Source organism: Callithrix jacchus, chromosome 18 (genome assembly GCF_049354715.1).
Source record: "Callithrix jacchus isolate 240 chromosome 18, calJac240_pri, whole genome shotgun sequence".
Classification (NCBI taxonomy): Eukaryota; Metazoa; Chordata; class Mammalia; order Primates; family Cebidae; genus Callithrix; species Callithrix jacchus.
Genome location: NC_133519.1, coordinates 38,861,839 through 38,877,343, shown reverse-complemented (window position 1 = coordinate 38,877,343; position 15,505 = coordinate 38,861,839). Strand labels below are relative to the sequence as shown.

The 15,505-nt window shown below is 40.9% G+C and overlaps 1 protein-coding gene across 2 annotated transcripts in view; it reads left to right on the top strand.

Moving 5' to 3' along the window:
- DDR2 (discoidin domain receptor tyrosine kinase 2) overlaps positions 1–15,505 on the top strand; it is a 152,302-nt gene that overhangs the window by 118,054 nt on the left and 18,743 nt on the right. For both annotated transcript variants that reach the window (XM_035279088.3, XM_008984907.5), the window contains 6 exons: positions 6,175–6,277; positions 7,673–7,904; positions 8,196–8,343; positions 8,700–8,805; positions 12,823–13,006; positions 14,064–14,307. In XM_035279088.3, coding sequence (XP_035134979.1) covers positions 6,175–6,277; positions 7,673–7,904; positions 8,196–8,343; positions 8,700–8,805; positions 12,823–13,006; positions 14,064–14,307 — 1,017 coding nt within the window. The remainder of the gene's footprint in view (positions 1–6,174; positions 6,278–7,672; positions 7,905–8,195; positions 8,344–8,699; positions 8,806–12,822; positions 13,007–14,063; positions 14,308–15,505) is intronic.

Sequence of the window (15,505 nt, the reverse complement as noted above, 5' to 3'; positions counted from 1 at the left end):
TACATTTTTTATGGCTACATAGTATTCTATGCTATATATGTACCATGTTTTCTTTTCTTTCTTTCTGTTTTTTTTTTTTTTTGAGATGGAGTCTCACTCTGTCACCCAGGCAGAAGTGCAATGGCACGATCTTGGCTCACTGCAACCTCCGCCTCCCAGGTTCAAGAAATTTTCCTTCTTCAGCCTCCCAAGCATCTGGGATTACAGGGGCTCACCACCATTCCCGTCTAATTTTTGTATTTTTAATGGAGACACGTTGGCCAGGCTGATCTCAGACTCCTGACCTCAAGTGATCTGCCCACGTCAGCCTCCCAAAGTGCTGAGATTATAGGCGTGAGCCACCATGCCTGTCACACATTTTCTTGATCCAATCCACTGTTGATGGGCACCTAGGCTGATTAATGTCTTTGCTATTGTGAATAATGTGAGCAGAAGAGTTTCATGATCTGACTTACATTTGAAAAGATACATGGGAAAAAGTGGACAAAGGGAGACCAGCTAGGAAATTATTGTACTATTCCTGGCAATGGGAGACGTGAATGAACTTATAATGGTAGTAAAATACATGGGAAGAAATAGGCAGGACATGGGAATATTTTTAGGGTAGCCAGTAGAATCCTTCATCAGCTGATGGACTGGATACAGGGTATTGAAAGAATCAAGGATGGCCTCAAGATTTTTGGCTTGAGTCATTGAAAGAATGGAGGCTGGTAAAAAAAGAGAAACGACTGGAAAATGAGCTTTGGAGGGAATTTGTGTTTTACTCAATGTTATCTTGACTCCTTATTTACATTTATCTCTAAAGTTTACTTCCTTTTTTCAATAAATATTTTTGAACACCTGTATGTATGTGTGTATGTGTATATATATATATATATATATATATATATATATATAATGTGGTCTATATACATACACATTATATATATGGGGTACACACACACACACACACACACACACACACACACTCTTACCCAGGTGAGCATCCCAAATCCACAAATCCAAAATCCAAAATGATCCAATGAGCATTTCCTTTGAGTGTCATACTGGTGTTCAAAAAGTATCACATTTTGGAGCTTTTTGGATTTGAGACTCTCAGCCTGTACATATTCTGAGAGTAATGGTGGGTATCCTGCCTACTACATAGGGTATTTTATGGGTAAAGCAGAGGTAAGCCATGGGACACCACATTGCAAATTGTTACGTATTCTATTATCAGGGTCAAGATGGCAATCAGGGACATAGTCCACTATGCTATGGACTAAAGCCAAAAGATCCAGGATTGCCTGCCTTGGACAGCTAGATCTTCTCCCCAGGAAGTGCCTGAGGGAGATATACACACAGGTGACAGTGACAAAGTAAAGTTCTACATTATTAGTAGCTTGGCTTGGGTCCTAAATGCCAGTGTGAGTGTTCTGATGAACCGACCTGGGCATGTAGCCCAGGTTAAAGGCCTCCAGAAGCCTCTCTTTGTTCATTAAGTCACTGGTGCCAAGGACTAAAACACTTAGCACACTCAACAACATGTAAGATCAGTGTTGAGGAGGGGTCAGAGCAGACTCCTGAGAGGGCCATTTTCTGTGTGTGATTTTCAAAAAGTACATTGATCTCATCCATTGGAAATTTTGGCCCCATTAGCATCCTGTGTTAGTATTTCCTCACCCTTACTCTTCCCTTCAATTTCACTTCTCAGAAAGTGGAATCTGAGAAGTTGTTGCTTCATCCCCAAACAGTTCAGATTTGCCCTTAAGAGTCAAACACCATGATTATCTGTGGCACATATTGCTTTAACTGGAGAAATTATACTTTTGATAAGAATTGGCAAAATAATATTATATTTCTGTATTCATTTCGTGATTCAAAACTGACTTGGAAATCATAGTGGATGGTGTATTAGGCTGTTCTTGCATTGCTATAAATGCATACCCAAGACTGGTCAATTTCTAAGAAAAGAGGCTTATTTGGCTCATAGTTGTGGAGGCTGCACAAGCAATGACATTGGCATCTGCTTGACTTCTGAGGAGGCCTCAGGGGGCTTATAATCATGGCAGAAGGGGAAGTGAAAGCAGGAGCAAGAGAGAGTGGGGTGGCAGGGAAGGGATCACACACTCTTAAATGATCAGATGCCCTGTGAACTTAGAGCAAGAGTTCACTTATCACCAAGGGGATGGCCCAAGCCATTCATGAAAGATCCTCCCTCATGATCCAAACACCCCCCACCAGGCCCCACCTCCAGCATTGAGATTACTTTTCAGTATGAGATTTGGGTGGGGACAAATATCCAAACTGTATCAGATGGTGTATTAAAATATTTTCACGCTGATGAGAAAGACATACCCAAAACTGGGAAGGAAAAGAGGTTTAATTGGACTTACAGTTCCCTCTAGCTGGGGAGGCCTCAGAATCTGGTGGAGGCGAAAGGCACTTATATGGCAGCAGCAAGAGAAAATGAGGAAGAAGCAAAAGCAGAAACCCTTGATAAACCCATAAGATCTCATGAGACTTATTCACTATCATGAGAATAGCATGGGAAAGATGGGCCCCCGTGATTCAATTACCTCCCCCTAGGTCCCTCCCACAATATGTGAGAATTCTGGGACATAAATTCAAGTTGAGACTTGGTGGGGACACGGCCAAACCATATCAGATGGTGAACAGGGAAGTGTTCCAGTGGTTATATGGCCATGTTTCTTGCCAAAACTTCCTGCATATGATTTTGGTTAATTGCAGTTTCTGGAAGTATCAGCTAATTCTTGGTCTAGAGCATCTTTCCCTTTCTTAGGGTGGGATAAGAATCCAGGAGCTTTCCTTGGTATGATACAGGCAGAGGGCACTCTTGTCTTCAGTTCACCACCGTTGCAGTGGTTATCCTGTTCTCCAAGCCCGTGATGTTCCTTAGGGACAGCAGTTGTGCTGTTTCTGTGTCGAGCCTGGGCATTATGCTCATGTGAAACCTTTTTCCCTTGATTTTTGCTACTTCTCCAGGGCACTTCTAGGAAATGAGGCTTGGTATCTGTTAGTGCTATAATTTGCCTATCTCTGACCCCTCCAAGCTGAGGGAAGCTTCACCTTTCTCCGTGCCACCTCTACTCCACCCTCTGGTCCCTTACTGAGGGCAGACCTTCTAGGAAATTCTTTGACGTTATGCCCTTCTTATTTCTGCCCTGTAAATATAAATGTGCCCTGGAATGAATGAACATAAAGCCCTGGCTATGGGTTTTGAAAATAGAAGTGACAATACACAAATCAAAATCTTAAAAATTACCTTGCGCCAGAGATTATTTCAAAAATAGTTTGATGGAAGTACAATTGACATACAACAGACTGCACTCATTAAAAATGGACAAGTTGACCAGATTTGACTTATATATAAACCCGTGAAATCATCACCATAATCAAGATAATGACCACATCCATCACTGCCAAAAGTTGCTTGCGACCCTTTATCATTCCTCTGGCCACTCCTCCTTCCCCCAGGAAACCACTGATCTTTTTCTGTCGCTATAGATTAACTTGTTTATGTTTTCTAAAGTTACATATAAATGGAAGCATACAGTATGTACTTTTTTGGTCTGACTTTTTTTACTAAGCATAATTGTTTTGAAATTTACCCATGCTGTCGTAGCATGCATCAATAGTTCATTTTAACACCGAATAGCAAGGCATTGTCTAGGGTGGCACAAGTGAAGTGCCTGGGGTTAAAATGCACTCAGTTCTTTATGATGGTAATCATAATGATGATGACGATGATGATGATGATGATTATTATTATTATAGAAACATTTAATCAGACCTGCTCTCTTAACAAGCTTTTAAGTGTAATATACAGTACCATTAAGTATAGGCACAGTGTTGTACAGTGGATCTCTAGAAAGTATTAATCTTGTATAACTGAAATTTATATCCCTTGAATAGGAACTCCCCATTTCCTTTTCCTCCCAACTCCTGGCAACCATCATTCTACTTTCTGTTTCTATGAGTTAGGGTATTTTTGATACCTTACATATGTGGAATCATGCAGTATTTGTCCTCCTATGGCTGGTTTATTTCACTTAGAATTATGTCTACTGGGTTCAACCATGTGGTCACAAATGTTAGGATTTCTTTCTTTTTTAAAGCTGAATAATATTCTATTGCATGGGTAACCCACATTTTCTGCATCCACTTATCTGCTGATAGTCATTTGTGTTGTTTCCATGTCTCGGCTTTTGCAAATAGTGCTCCAATGAACCTGGAAGGGCAGATATCTCTTCAAGATGCTGATTTAGATAATCTTGGGCGTATACCAGAAGTGGGACTGCTAGAGCACATGGTATTTCTATTTTTAATTTTTTGAGGAGCCTCCATACTGTTTTCTATAGGGACTGCATCATTTTACAGTCCCACTAACAGTTTATAAGGCTTCCAATTTCTCTACATCCTTGCCAATATTTGTTATCTTTCATTTTTGTTGACGACAGTCATCCTGACATGTATAAGGGGATATCTCATTATGGTTTTAATATGCATTTCCCTAATGATTAGTGATGTTGAACACCTTTTCATATAACTTGGCCATTTCTATGTCTTCTTCTTTGAAGAAGACAGTTTCCTTTGCTGTGCAGAAGTTTTTGTTGTTGTTATTCAATTGTAGTTCCACCTGTTTTTGCTTTTGTTGCTTATGTGTTTGGTGTCACATCCAGGAAGTTGCTGCCTACATCAATGTCATTAAGCTTTTCCCCTGCATCTTCTTCCAGGGGTTTTATGGTTTTAGATATCATATTTAAATATCTAATCCATTTCGAGTTGAGTTTTGGGTACAATGTATAAGAGTTTAATTTTATAATCTTGCATATGGATATCCCGTTTTCCCAACACCATTTATTGATAACTTTTTTGCCCATTGTATACTTTTGACACTCTTGTTGACCTGTGACTTCCAGGATCTCTATTCTGTTCTATTGACGTATATGTCTGTTTTCTCAGGTACCATACTGTTTAAAGTAACTTTCTAAAATACTGTGAAATTAGAATGTGTGATACTTCTGATTGTGTTCTTCTTTTTCAAGATTACTTAGATTATTTCAAAACTTTTTGTGGTTCCATATAAATTTTAGGATTTAAAATAATTTCTGTAACAAATGCCATTTGGGATTTTGAAACACAGTGATTTCTGAATCTGTTTCAATTGTTCTTTTTTTTTTTTCTTTCACACAATGGGTTTTATTTTTCTGCTTTTTCACATGCCTGATAATTTTTTATAGCATGGGACATACTTACACTTTAAAACTTTTTGTTGCTTATCTGAAATTCACATTTAACCAAGCATACTGTATTTTATCTGGCAGCCCAAGGTCCAGAGAACTCTAGCTTCCTTTAATTCTCTGGACTCTCATTTTTGTCTCTTCGCCTTTGCAAATTCTCCAGACTCGACCTGAGCCCTCACTCATTATGTTGAATCCTGGACACACTCAACACCAGTAAGCTGAGGCCACCATGGGGCTCAACTGTTTGTTTCCTGACTCTCAGATTGTTGTTCTTTGTTGTCAGATGCTCATTATCTGAAAACATAACTTTTGGTATAGTTTGTCCTTTTTGGTTGTTTCACACTGGAGAGTAAATCTGGTCTCTGTTACTCTGTCTTTGGTTGAAAGTGGAAGTCTGTATCCAGAAGTTGCTGTTTTTAGCCAGGAACTAGAACATGGCTCTAAAGAGGGCCAAAAATGTATGTTTGATCCCTTCATTTGTTTTATAGTTTTCATGCAATTAAATACTTAAAAAATAATTCTTTGGATCATAAGGGTACCTGGTGATTATGAGGGTTCCTCACTACTGTTGGGAAATTGATTAGAAGTGCACATCTGCTAATAAGGGAATGGGATGGGCCACTGGGGTTATTAACAAGTACAAAGCATAAATTGGCACACTACATTATATTATACTAATTGTCAGGGTTTGAACCAAAACACAGATTTGGCTGGGGGTCAAATCTTGGAGGCCCAAATTGTATTTGGAGTCAAGGCCAGGAAGACAAGTCTGATAGAGTCAGGGTGGTCAAACTGGGGCCGTAGGGGGATTTAGGAAGATGTAAATTCTCTTATTCCTTGTTCAGTATTCAGTGACATTCTTCCTAGGGGACTCGAAATAGAAATAAAAGCATGTCCTCTCTCTTCTCTTTGGTTTCTCTTGGTCTAGCTGTATGCCGTTATCCTCTGGGCATGTCAGGAGGCCAGATTCCAGACGAGGACATCACAGCTTCCAGTCAGTGGTCAGAGTCCACAGCTGCCAAATATGGAAGGTGAGGATGGCTGCTTCAAGACAGCCCATGTTCTGGGGTTGGACAGATTTCCCGGGCACAGATTCCTGACTCAAGGGGCTGGGGAAGGGAAGGTGGTGTCATTGGCAAGAGCTGTTGAGAATGAAGGATAGATAGCAAATGGGTCTGTCCTGCTCTCTATGTTTTTAGGGAGAGAATTCAGGGCTTAGCCACAGGTACTGTCTGGCAGCCCCATCTCAACTACAGAAGCCCCAGGGCCATGTCAACCACAATAAATGAGTTCATTGATAGGAAGTGGATTTGCTTTCCCTGACTTTCTCACTATGAGCTGCTGCAGGAGGCGGACAATGGTGGCAGCTATGGGAGGGTGCGGATTATGTAGGACACTGGGAGTTAGCGTCTACTCCTCTTCTCAGGGGGTCTGTGAAACATCACTCACTGCAAAGCATCAAGGGCTTAACTAGACACTGAGGCCTCCAACAAGTTCTCTCCCTCTCTCAAGGATCTCTCACATGGAAGGGCCATTCTTACCCACAGACAGAGGATGGCAGTTCCCTGGGGTGATTGAATCAGGGGTCTTCTACATCAATAAACTCCCTATTGCTCTACTGGTTGGACCCAACACTCTTTCTGGAATCTAATTATTTTGGTGTGAAGTGTTGATTTTATTAAAATGGAACTACCCAAAAGAAAAGCAATCCTGATGAACCTTCCCCATAATTTCTTAGTGTATCAAAGACTAGAGTGATGGTTGGTGGAATTGAAAGGGAGTGACAAATGAATGGGTGATATCTGTGGGAAAAAGGAACATTCGGGGGGAGAGAAAGTGGTAGGAGGTTCTCAATATGAACTTTATAACAAGTTCACAGTTTTGCTCAGGCTGGAGGTAATAAAATGAAACCAGATGATTTACTACTTCCTTGACGTGCTCTTCCCCCTCATCCTCCCCATGTGTTTCTATGGCTCCTTGCTGGTCTGCAATGCCCATCTGCTGCCTTGCATAACCCACACTGGAGACCCTACTATCTCTCCTCCCTACTGCTATAACTTGATGTCCAAGCAAAGGGTGGCTAGCTTTGTTAGACTGAGTTTGAATGTGGGAAGGGAGATAGGAAATAACTGAGGGGGGATCAGACCTCTAAATCAGGACGGAGAATGAAGGCTACATGTGATCTGAGGGCCTCCAGCTCACTGGTGGGGACTGTCTCTCAGGGTTTCTTGGTACTCCAGGGAAAGGGATCTGACCACAAATGGGTACTATGGTGGCAGTGAAAACTGGCGATAACCCAAAAAGTTTGTAAGAACTGGGCAGTCTGCTCTCTCCCCTCAGTATAGGGCAGCTGCTGGCCTGTGAACCAGTAAACAGCTCTGTGGTTTCATGGTTGCTCCCTCTCTCACCAACCCTCACCTTTCAAGGCTGGACTCAGAAGAAGGGGATGGAGCCTGGTGCCCTGAGATTCCAGTGGAACCTGATGACCTGAAGGAGTTTCTACAGATTGACTTACATACCCTCCATTTTATCACTCTTGTGGGGACCCAGGGGCGCCATGCAGGGGGTCATGGCATTGAGTTTGCCCCCATGTACAAGATCAACTACAGTCGAGATGGCACTCGCTGGATCTCTTGGCGGAATCGTCACGGGAAACAGGTAGGAAGTGGAGACATCCAGACCCTGGGATGTCCAAGACCATGTTTTGACTTAGGCTAGGAGAAGGGTATGGGTTGTCTGTGTGGGTATGTGTGTCCACAGACCAGGCATGCCCTTGTAAATATGTGACCCAGGGTGAGGGATGCAGGGAAGGAATATCAAGCCCATGTGGAAAGAGGAGTAGATGTATTCTGCTCCTTGAATTAAGAAGAGGAAGCCCATCAAAAGGGTGGGGGGGTGAAGAAGAGTGAACATAATTTAATACCACCTCTTTCTCTTCTCTCTCCTCAGGTGCTGGATGGAAATAGTAACCCCTATGACATTTTCCTAAAGGACTTGGAGCCACCTATTGTGGCCAGATTTGTCCGGTTCATTCCAGTCACTGACCACTCCATGAATGTGTGCATGAGGGTGGAGCTTTATGGCTGTGTGTGGCTAGGTAGGTCACTCGCCCAGGAAGCTACAGACCTTATAAAAGACTCCGACTTCTGGGAAATGAAGGCAACCTTATCAGAAAGGGATCAGTTACTCCTGAAACAGTGATTCCCTCTTGGGAAGAGTAGAGACAGAAGCATTGCTCAATATCCCAGTGCTTGGTGCCCCATACCCAGAGTCATGCATTCAGAGTCATTATGCTGACTGCCACTGAGGGGCGCTTCTCCACAGTGCTCCCTGGGTGCCCAGATGGGGTACTGCTGGAAATGCTGTGCAAGCTTGTACCCTTGAAACTCACATAGTTTCCTAAGGTAATGGGCCTGGGTAGTAGGCACTCACTTGGCTGTGTTTCCTTTGCAGATGGCTTGGTGTCATACAATGCTCCAGCTGGGCAGCAGTTTGTACTCCCTGGGGGCTCCATCATTTATCTGAATGATTCTGTCTATGATGGAGCTGTTGGGTACAGGTAAATCCTGGGAAACTTTGATAATCAGAATGGGAAACTGGCCACTAGGAGAGCATAATATTTTATCATGTCTTGGGATCAATAATCAATTAACCAATCAGGATTTAGTCCCTGTACAAGGCATTTGGAGATAATTTAGATGAGGGAATATACACGACCTTTATTTCCAGGGAACTTAAAGCCTAGTTTGGGAAGACAAGTTAATTACCCAGAAAACAATCAATTGCACAAAGCAAGGGCTAGAGTTTGTGATATGGCTCTAAGTATAATAGCAATATTTTTGACCCTCAAAACAGGACATGTGGTTTGACACAAATACTGGCCTACTTATGGAAACAAAGGGCCAGAGAATTGAAGTAATGATACTCTGGGCAGGTCAAAAAATCAGAAAGAATAGACCTTATAAATATAAATGCCTTGAAAATTGTAAAAAGGGGACTAGTAAGGCTTACAATAGACAAGGGAAGTTTCTAGGGCAAGATGAGAATTACAGCAGAGGAAGGTAGGTAGAAGGTAGCAGAAGAAAGGAAGCAGGGCTGAAGGCAAGGCTGGCCTGACTCTAGTAGAAGCTGGAGCTGAGAAGAATGGAATGGAACAATGGATAAGCGTGAAGTGGATCAATGGAGGGCCATGGCGAAGAAGTGTAACCAGATACAGTTGGAACTTAGGGCTGGATAAGGGATGCTCCCACTTATACCATTTCGCTTTAAGACTTCAAGCCTTGCCATTCTTCTATCCCATGCTAACACTTTTCTAAGCTTGGTCTGTATCTGCAAAGTGAGCCTGGGAGAAAAGTCAGACCACAGTGAAGACCAGACCAGAAGATGGAGGTTAACAGGAGTCAAGAGGGGATACTAGTGAGGGTCAGAAAGGGAGTGGGAATTACAGCCTTCCATTGGCTTAGGTGTGGAGGATGAACTATTGCCCTCTAGCTGCCATCCCCTGGGTGAAGGCCTGATTCATCCACTCTTCTACTCCTAGTCACTTCCTTTCCATCTTCTTAGTCACTGTTCTTTCCTGTTTGTTTAAACTGTCTTGGCATACTTTCACTCAGTCACACCCCAACAGGCATGTATTCAAGGCATAGAGGAAATCAGAGATCAATCAAATTCAGTTTAACTTAATAAGCCTTTGTTAATCAACTGTTACTAAATACAAGGAGTTTGACCAGACATGTTAGGTATTCAAAGGTAGTGAAGTCATCGATACTACCTTTAAAGAGCTCACAATTTGGAGTAGGGGCTAAAACAGAATATAAGTTACTATGATTCAAGTGTATGAGCAAGAGATAGCTTATGATTGCTTTGAGATTCAAAGGAAAATGCAGACTGTAGTAGGAAAGCACACAAATGGGGATGAGAACATCTCTGGATTTTCTACAATAAAAGTGACTTCTGTTTGCTGGGATTAAAATGCGTATGAAAAGCATTTCATAAGATAAATTGATGTACACACGTAAGTTGTTATCTGATTAACGTTTTTCTGACTGAAGGACCAGTGAAGGTATGGTAGAACAGATAACTTTGAATTGGGTCCCAAAGAATGGGTAGAATTTTCACAGGTACAGAAACTTGAAATGGAGTTTTAGGCAGAGGGAATAGCATGAGGTAAAACGAATCATGGTTATAAAGTTTAGGGGACTATCTGGGAGAAATCAATGGTTTATTTAACTGTGGACCATATTTATGTGGCAAAGTAGTGCAGGAGAAGCATAACAAAGAGGTTTATGCCATATTTTGAAGGAACCTGAAGTCAAGGCCCAAAGGAGCAAGAAGAAGAGGAAGAGGAAGAAGAGAAGTTGCTATTCTTGTTCTTTATAAACATTATCATTAACGTAATGAGTCACTGAAGATTTCTAAAGCTGGGGAAGGACATGATTTGGAGCTGTGCTTTAGACAGATTAATCAAGCAGCATGCTCAGGTTAGATTTGAATCGAATGAGGAGGTGGTGAGGAACGTTTTAAAACTCTGAGTTCTGTCAAGTAAAAAGAATTAATGACCAAGGCCATAACTGTGACTGTGGGAAATGAGGAAAAGATACTCATTTGGGGAACATTTGCAATCTGATTGGATGTATGGGGCATACAGTAGGGTGTGAAAAAGAGTTAGATGAAGCCTGACAGTCTAAGTGACTAAACAATGGGGCTGACGTTTATTCATTCAACAAATATATTTTGAGTGCTGAGTATGCCCCAAGCACTTTCAGTTACTATGAAAGAGAAGTGTAATTTATAGAAAAGGGAAACCAACCTGAAAGATTTAGTTAATAGGGGATAATGATGGATTTAGTTTGGGGTATAAGTCTATGAGACTGACAAGACTTTCAGTAGAGAAATAAGGAAGGTAGCTGGAATTGCAGTTTTGAACTTCAGGGGAAAGATTTTTAAAAATCACAAAAATTTAGACATAAATGGCTTTCATTTAATAATTGAGGTAATAAAGTATCTGGTGGAGGTGGCTGAGTGAAGAGATCCTCTCAGCCACTGTGAGATGACATTCATCAGAGTCTCAGGAAATAGTTATATTACCAAAGGTTACTGTTTTGTTTTAAAAAATTCAAGAGTAATATATGCCTACTAGTGATTTAAATAACTCTAAGGTATACAAACACGGAAAATTTCTTTTCTTATTCCTTCTCCACTTGATTTAATTTTGGCCAAGGGGAAACTGAACAGGCATTTCTTTTAATTTGTGTTGCTTTTCATAAGACTTTCATGGGATTTATTTTTCTGGGGGATAATTGGAAATATATTTATTGCAAGTAAACTTATATTCTCCTAGCTTTCTGATCTGTAGAGAGAAGAAAAAGATGGCAAAACCTTGGAAGGGAGATCCAGGCTCTGGTCACTGTGGATAAGGCCAGTCAAATTTTATAATTTACCAAACATTTTTTAATGAATAAATATATTTTAAAAGGCTGGCATAATCACTCTTAGTGTTTTTTATTTTTTATTTTTGCAATTCACAAATTTTACATATTATTGATCTGGCTATAAACCTCAAGGGTCACACCCATTATAGCTTGAGGGTGAGTATCCCAATCTCTTTATTTGGGAGATTTGTGTGACATCTGCCGAAGCTCAAGATGCAGAGCTTGAGGAAAGAGAAGTTCCACATGATGGAGTCTTGCTCTGTCCCTCCATAAAAAGAAGGAAGGAGCCTCTTTGTGTCCTCCAAATAGTCAAATAAGTATAAATGCAGTTATATTCCATCCGTCAGTCAGTCTTCTGGCAAACTCAACCTTTAAAACAGAACCTTTTACTCAGAAGTCAAAAAAGGCTGCTAAGCTAGAACGCAAAACTAAATCTGATACCTGGGATTCTCACGAAATCCATACATCTTACTTCCTGGGTATAGTATCCTACAAATTTAACTAAAAATAAATAGAAATTATGATTTAAGCTTAGAGATTATGTTTTCCCCCCTGTAGTTTAATATCAAATTGGGTTGCTGGATATGTAGAATAGAAGAGAGTGTGACTGGCTTCTCTGAAATTGATTCACTGAACAATGACAAGATGTAGTTAAAAGAGAGTCAGCACTAAGGTCTGGAAACATGTATTTGATAATGGGGCGAGTGGTACTATGTATGGTAGTATTCATTCTATGCATTTATCCATTTCAACATTTACTCAATGAATTAATTCATCAAATGCATTTGATAATATTGAGTCATTATGTGAAGACATATCTGGTATGTAAGAATAGGCAAGGTGCAATAGATTATAGAAAGCTTTTCATATTAAATGATAAGATGTTGTTTAAAAGTTTTACTACTAAAGGGGTAAGCATCAAATATTTTATAAAAATTACTAATATGAAATTCTTAATTCTCCATTGATGTAAGATAAACTAGTCAGTACTATTATACAAATTTGGTTATTTATAATCCTTCAGTTCCAAGATAATAAACTCTTACAAAATCTGGAGTAAAGATGCTGGGTAAAAGTTCTTCCATGAATGTGTGATTAACTCAGATTTCTCTCTCCTTTCCCCACCCTTCTCCTGGCCTGAGCAGCATGACAGAAGGGCTAGGCCAGTTGACAGATGGTGTGTCTGGCTTGGATGATTTCACCCAGACCCATGAATACCACGTGTGGCCTGGCTATGACTATGTGGGCTGGCGGAACGAGAGTGCCACCAATGGCTACATTGAGATCATGTTTGAATTTGACCGCATCAGGAATTTCACTACCATGAAGGTCAGTGGAGTCGGGTGTGGTAGAATTCTTTAAGGAGGCACACATCATAGTGTTGCAGAGAAAAGGCATGCTGAAAAGAAGCCTAGGCTGATGCCACTTCAATGACATATTCTGTTACTAACTAGCTAAATGCATTTCACAAGTCACTTCTCTAAGGGTGTGATTCTTCATTTGTGTGTAAGGGAGTTAGGTCAGTGAGCTCTCATTTTTTTGTTGTTGTTGTTCTAACACTAAAGGTGACATATTCATTAGGTACAATAACACAGTGTCCAGGGCCCACAGATTTTTAAGGCCCCTAAAAATGCTTTAATTTCTTTTAATAATGTCAGGTGAAAAAAATTAATTTTTAGGTTAAAGATTATATTTATCTTTTTACCAGTGCAGTTGTGTGTGTTTATATGTGTGTGTGTGTGTATATATATATATACACACATATATGTGGAGTAAAGATGCTGGGTTAAAGCTCTTCCATGAATGTGTGATTAACTCAGATATATATGTGTCACACACACATTTTTTTTTCTAACAAAAAAAGATGAAATTGTTTTGGATCGTGTATTATTTCAGGTCTCTCACCTAGCCCTGTTGAAAAGAAGTAGACTGGCTCTAAAATGTACCTAGGAGGAATTAGGATGGCAGTCTTCCTCTTACCTTAGTTCAGAATAGCTCTAATCAGGGTAGACAGCAACTGTGATTGAGAAGATCATAGACTGGAGAGAGTTCAAGGCAAGGAAGGGCCTGAGAAGAGGCTGCAGTCCTTCTCATTTAACAGATGAGGAAACTGCAGTCCAGCAACATGAAGTGAGGTGGCGAAGGGCAGACAGTGCATACAGGTAACAAGGGTTGTGGCCCAGGTTCTATGAGGCCTGACCAACTATCACTGCCACTGTGAGGTTCGTAGAAGGAAAAATCCAGAAGACTGCAGAACACCAACTATTGACCAAGAGTGGTGCTCACAGAAACAGCAGGTCTTGACTCTTACTGAGTTGGCTGGCACTGTGTCCCTGTGCAGCTTAGTAGGGCCAACCTATCACTCACATGCCTCTCTCTCTACCAGGTCCACTGCAACAACATGTTTGCTAAAGGTGTGAAGATCTTTAAGGAGGTACAGTGCTACTTCCGCTCTGATGCCAGTGAGTGGGAACCTAATGCCATTTCCTTCCCCCTTGTCCTGGATGACGTCAACCCCAGCGCTCGGTTTGTCACAGTGCCTCTCCACCACCGAATGGCCAGTGCCATCAAGTGCCAATACCATTTTGCTGATACCTGGATGATGTTCAGTGAGATCACCTTCCAATCAGGTAGGGAGCTCAGGTCCCCTTTGGGAAGTGGGAGCAAGGTGATGAAGGAGGAAGGCACATACCCAGAACATCTCATTAGCAGGTCTCTGAGAGGAGTGGAATTGTACAGGTGGCTTCTCATTGCTGGATACAGTGAATCCTTTGTGTGGTTAGTTTTACTTGTGGAAAGGTAGGGATGAGAATGGAAGTGCACAAATATTCATGTAACTCTTCTTAGAAAGTATTTTTTTTAAAAAGTATAGTACTATTTTTTCAAGAAATCTTGATTCCGTTTTGTAGGAAATGGTATTTTGATACTACAAACTGGACAACAGGGATGCCCATTGCTAATAGGTTGTCATTGTTTCTTGGATTTTTTGGTGGAAGAAAGCAATGAAGTGAACAAAATATTCATGTAACTTCATTATAAACTCATTGATTTTTGTAAATTTAATGTTTACTTGATTGCAGCTCTTCTTCTCCTCCTCCTCCTCTTCCTCCTCCTCTTCTTCTTCTTCTTCCTCTTCTTCTTCTTCTTTTTTATTTTTGAGACAGAGTCTCACTCTCTTTCCCAGGCTGGAGTGCAGTGGTGCAGTCTCGGCTCACTGCAACCCTGCCTTCTGGGTTCAAGTGATTCTCCTGCCTCAGCCTCCCAAGTAGCTGGGATTACAGGTGCCTGTTACTGCACCTGGCTAATTTTTCTATTTTTAGTAAAGTCAGGGTTTCGCCATGTTGGCCAGATTGGTCTCCAGCTTTTAACTTGAAGTGATCCACCTGTCTTGGCCTCCCAAAGTGTTAGGATTACAGGCATGAGCCACCAAGCCCAGCTATTATTCTTTTGAATACTCAAGTTGTGCTGTCTTTGACTAGAGTTTGCATTTTTAAAGGGGCTCTTTGCTCTTTGAATCTGACCCTAGAAGCCTTTGATAACTTCTTGTTTTCTGAAAGAACAAGGTATTTCAAGCTGATTTTGAACATGTACTGCCCCCAACATGGAATCAACCAGTTCTTCGAGAACTTGTGATTCCTTTTAGTAGTGAATGGTATTTAGATACCATAAACTGGGCAATAGGAATGCTCATTGCCAATAGGTTGTCATTGTTTCTTGGATTTTTCAGTGGGAGAAAGCAATGAAATATGTATTTTTTAAAAATAAAAAGATTATGAGTTCACCTTGTTACTTCCAATTCAAATTAAAGATAAGGTTTTCATTTAAATT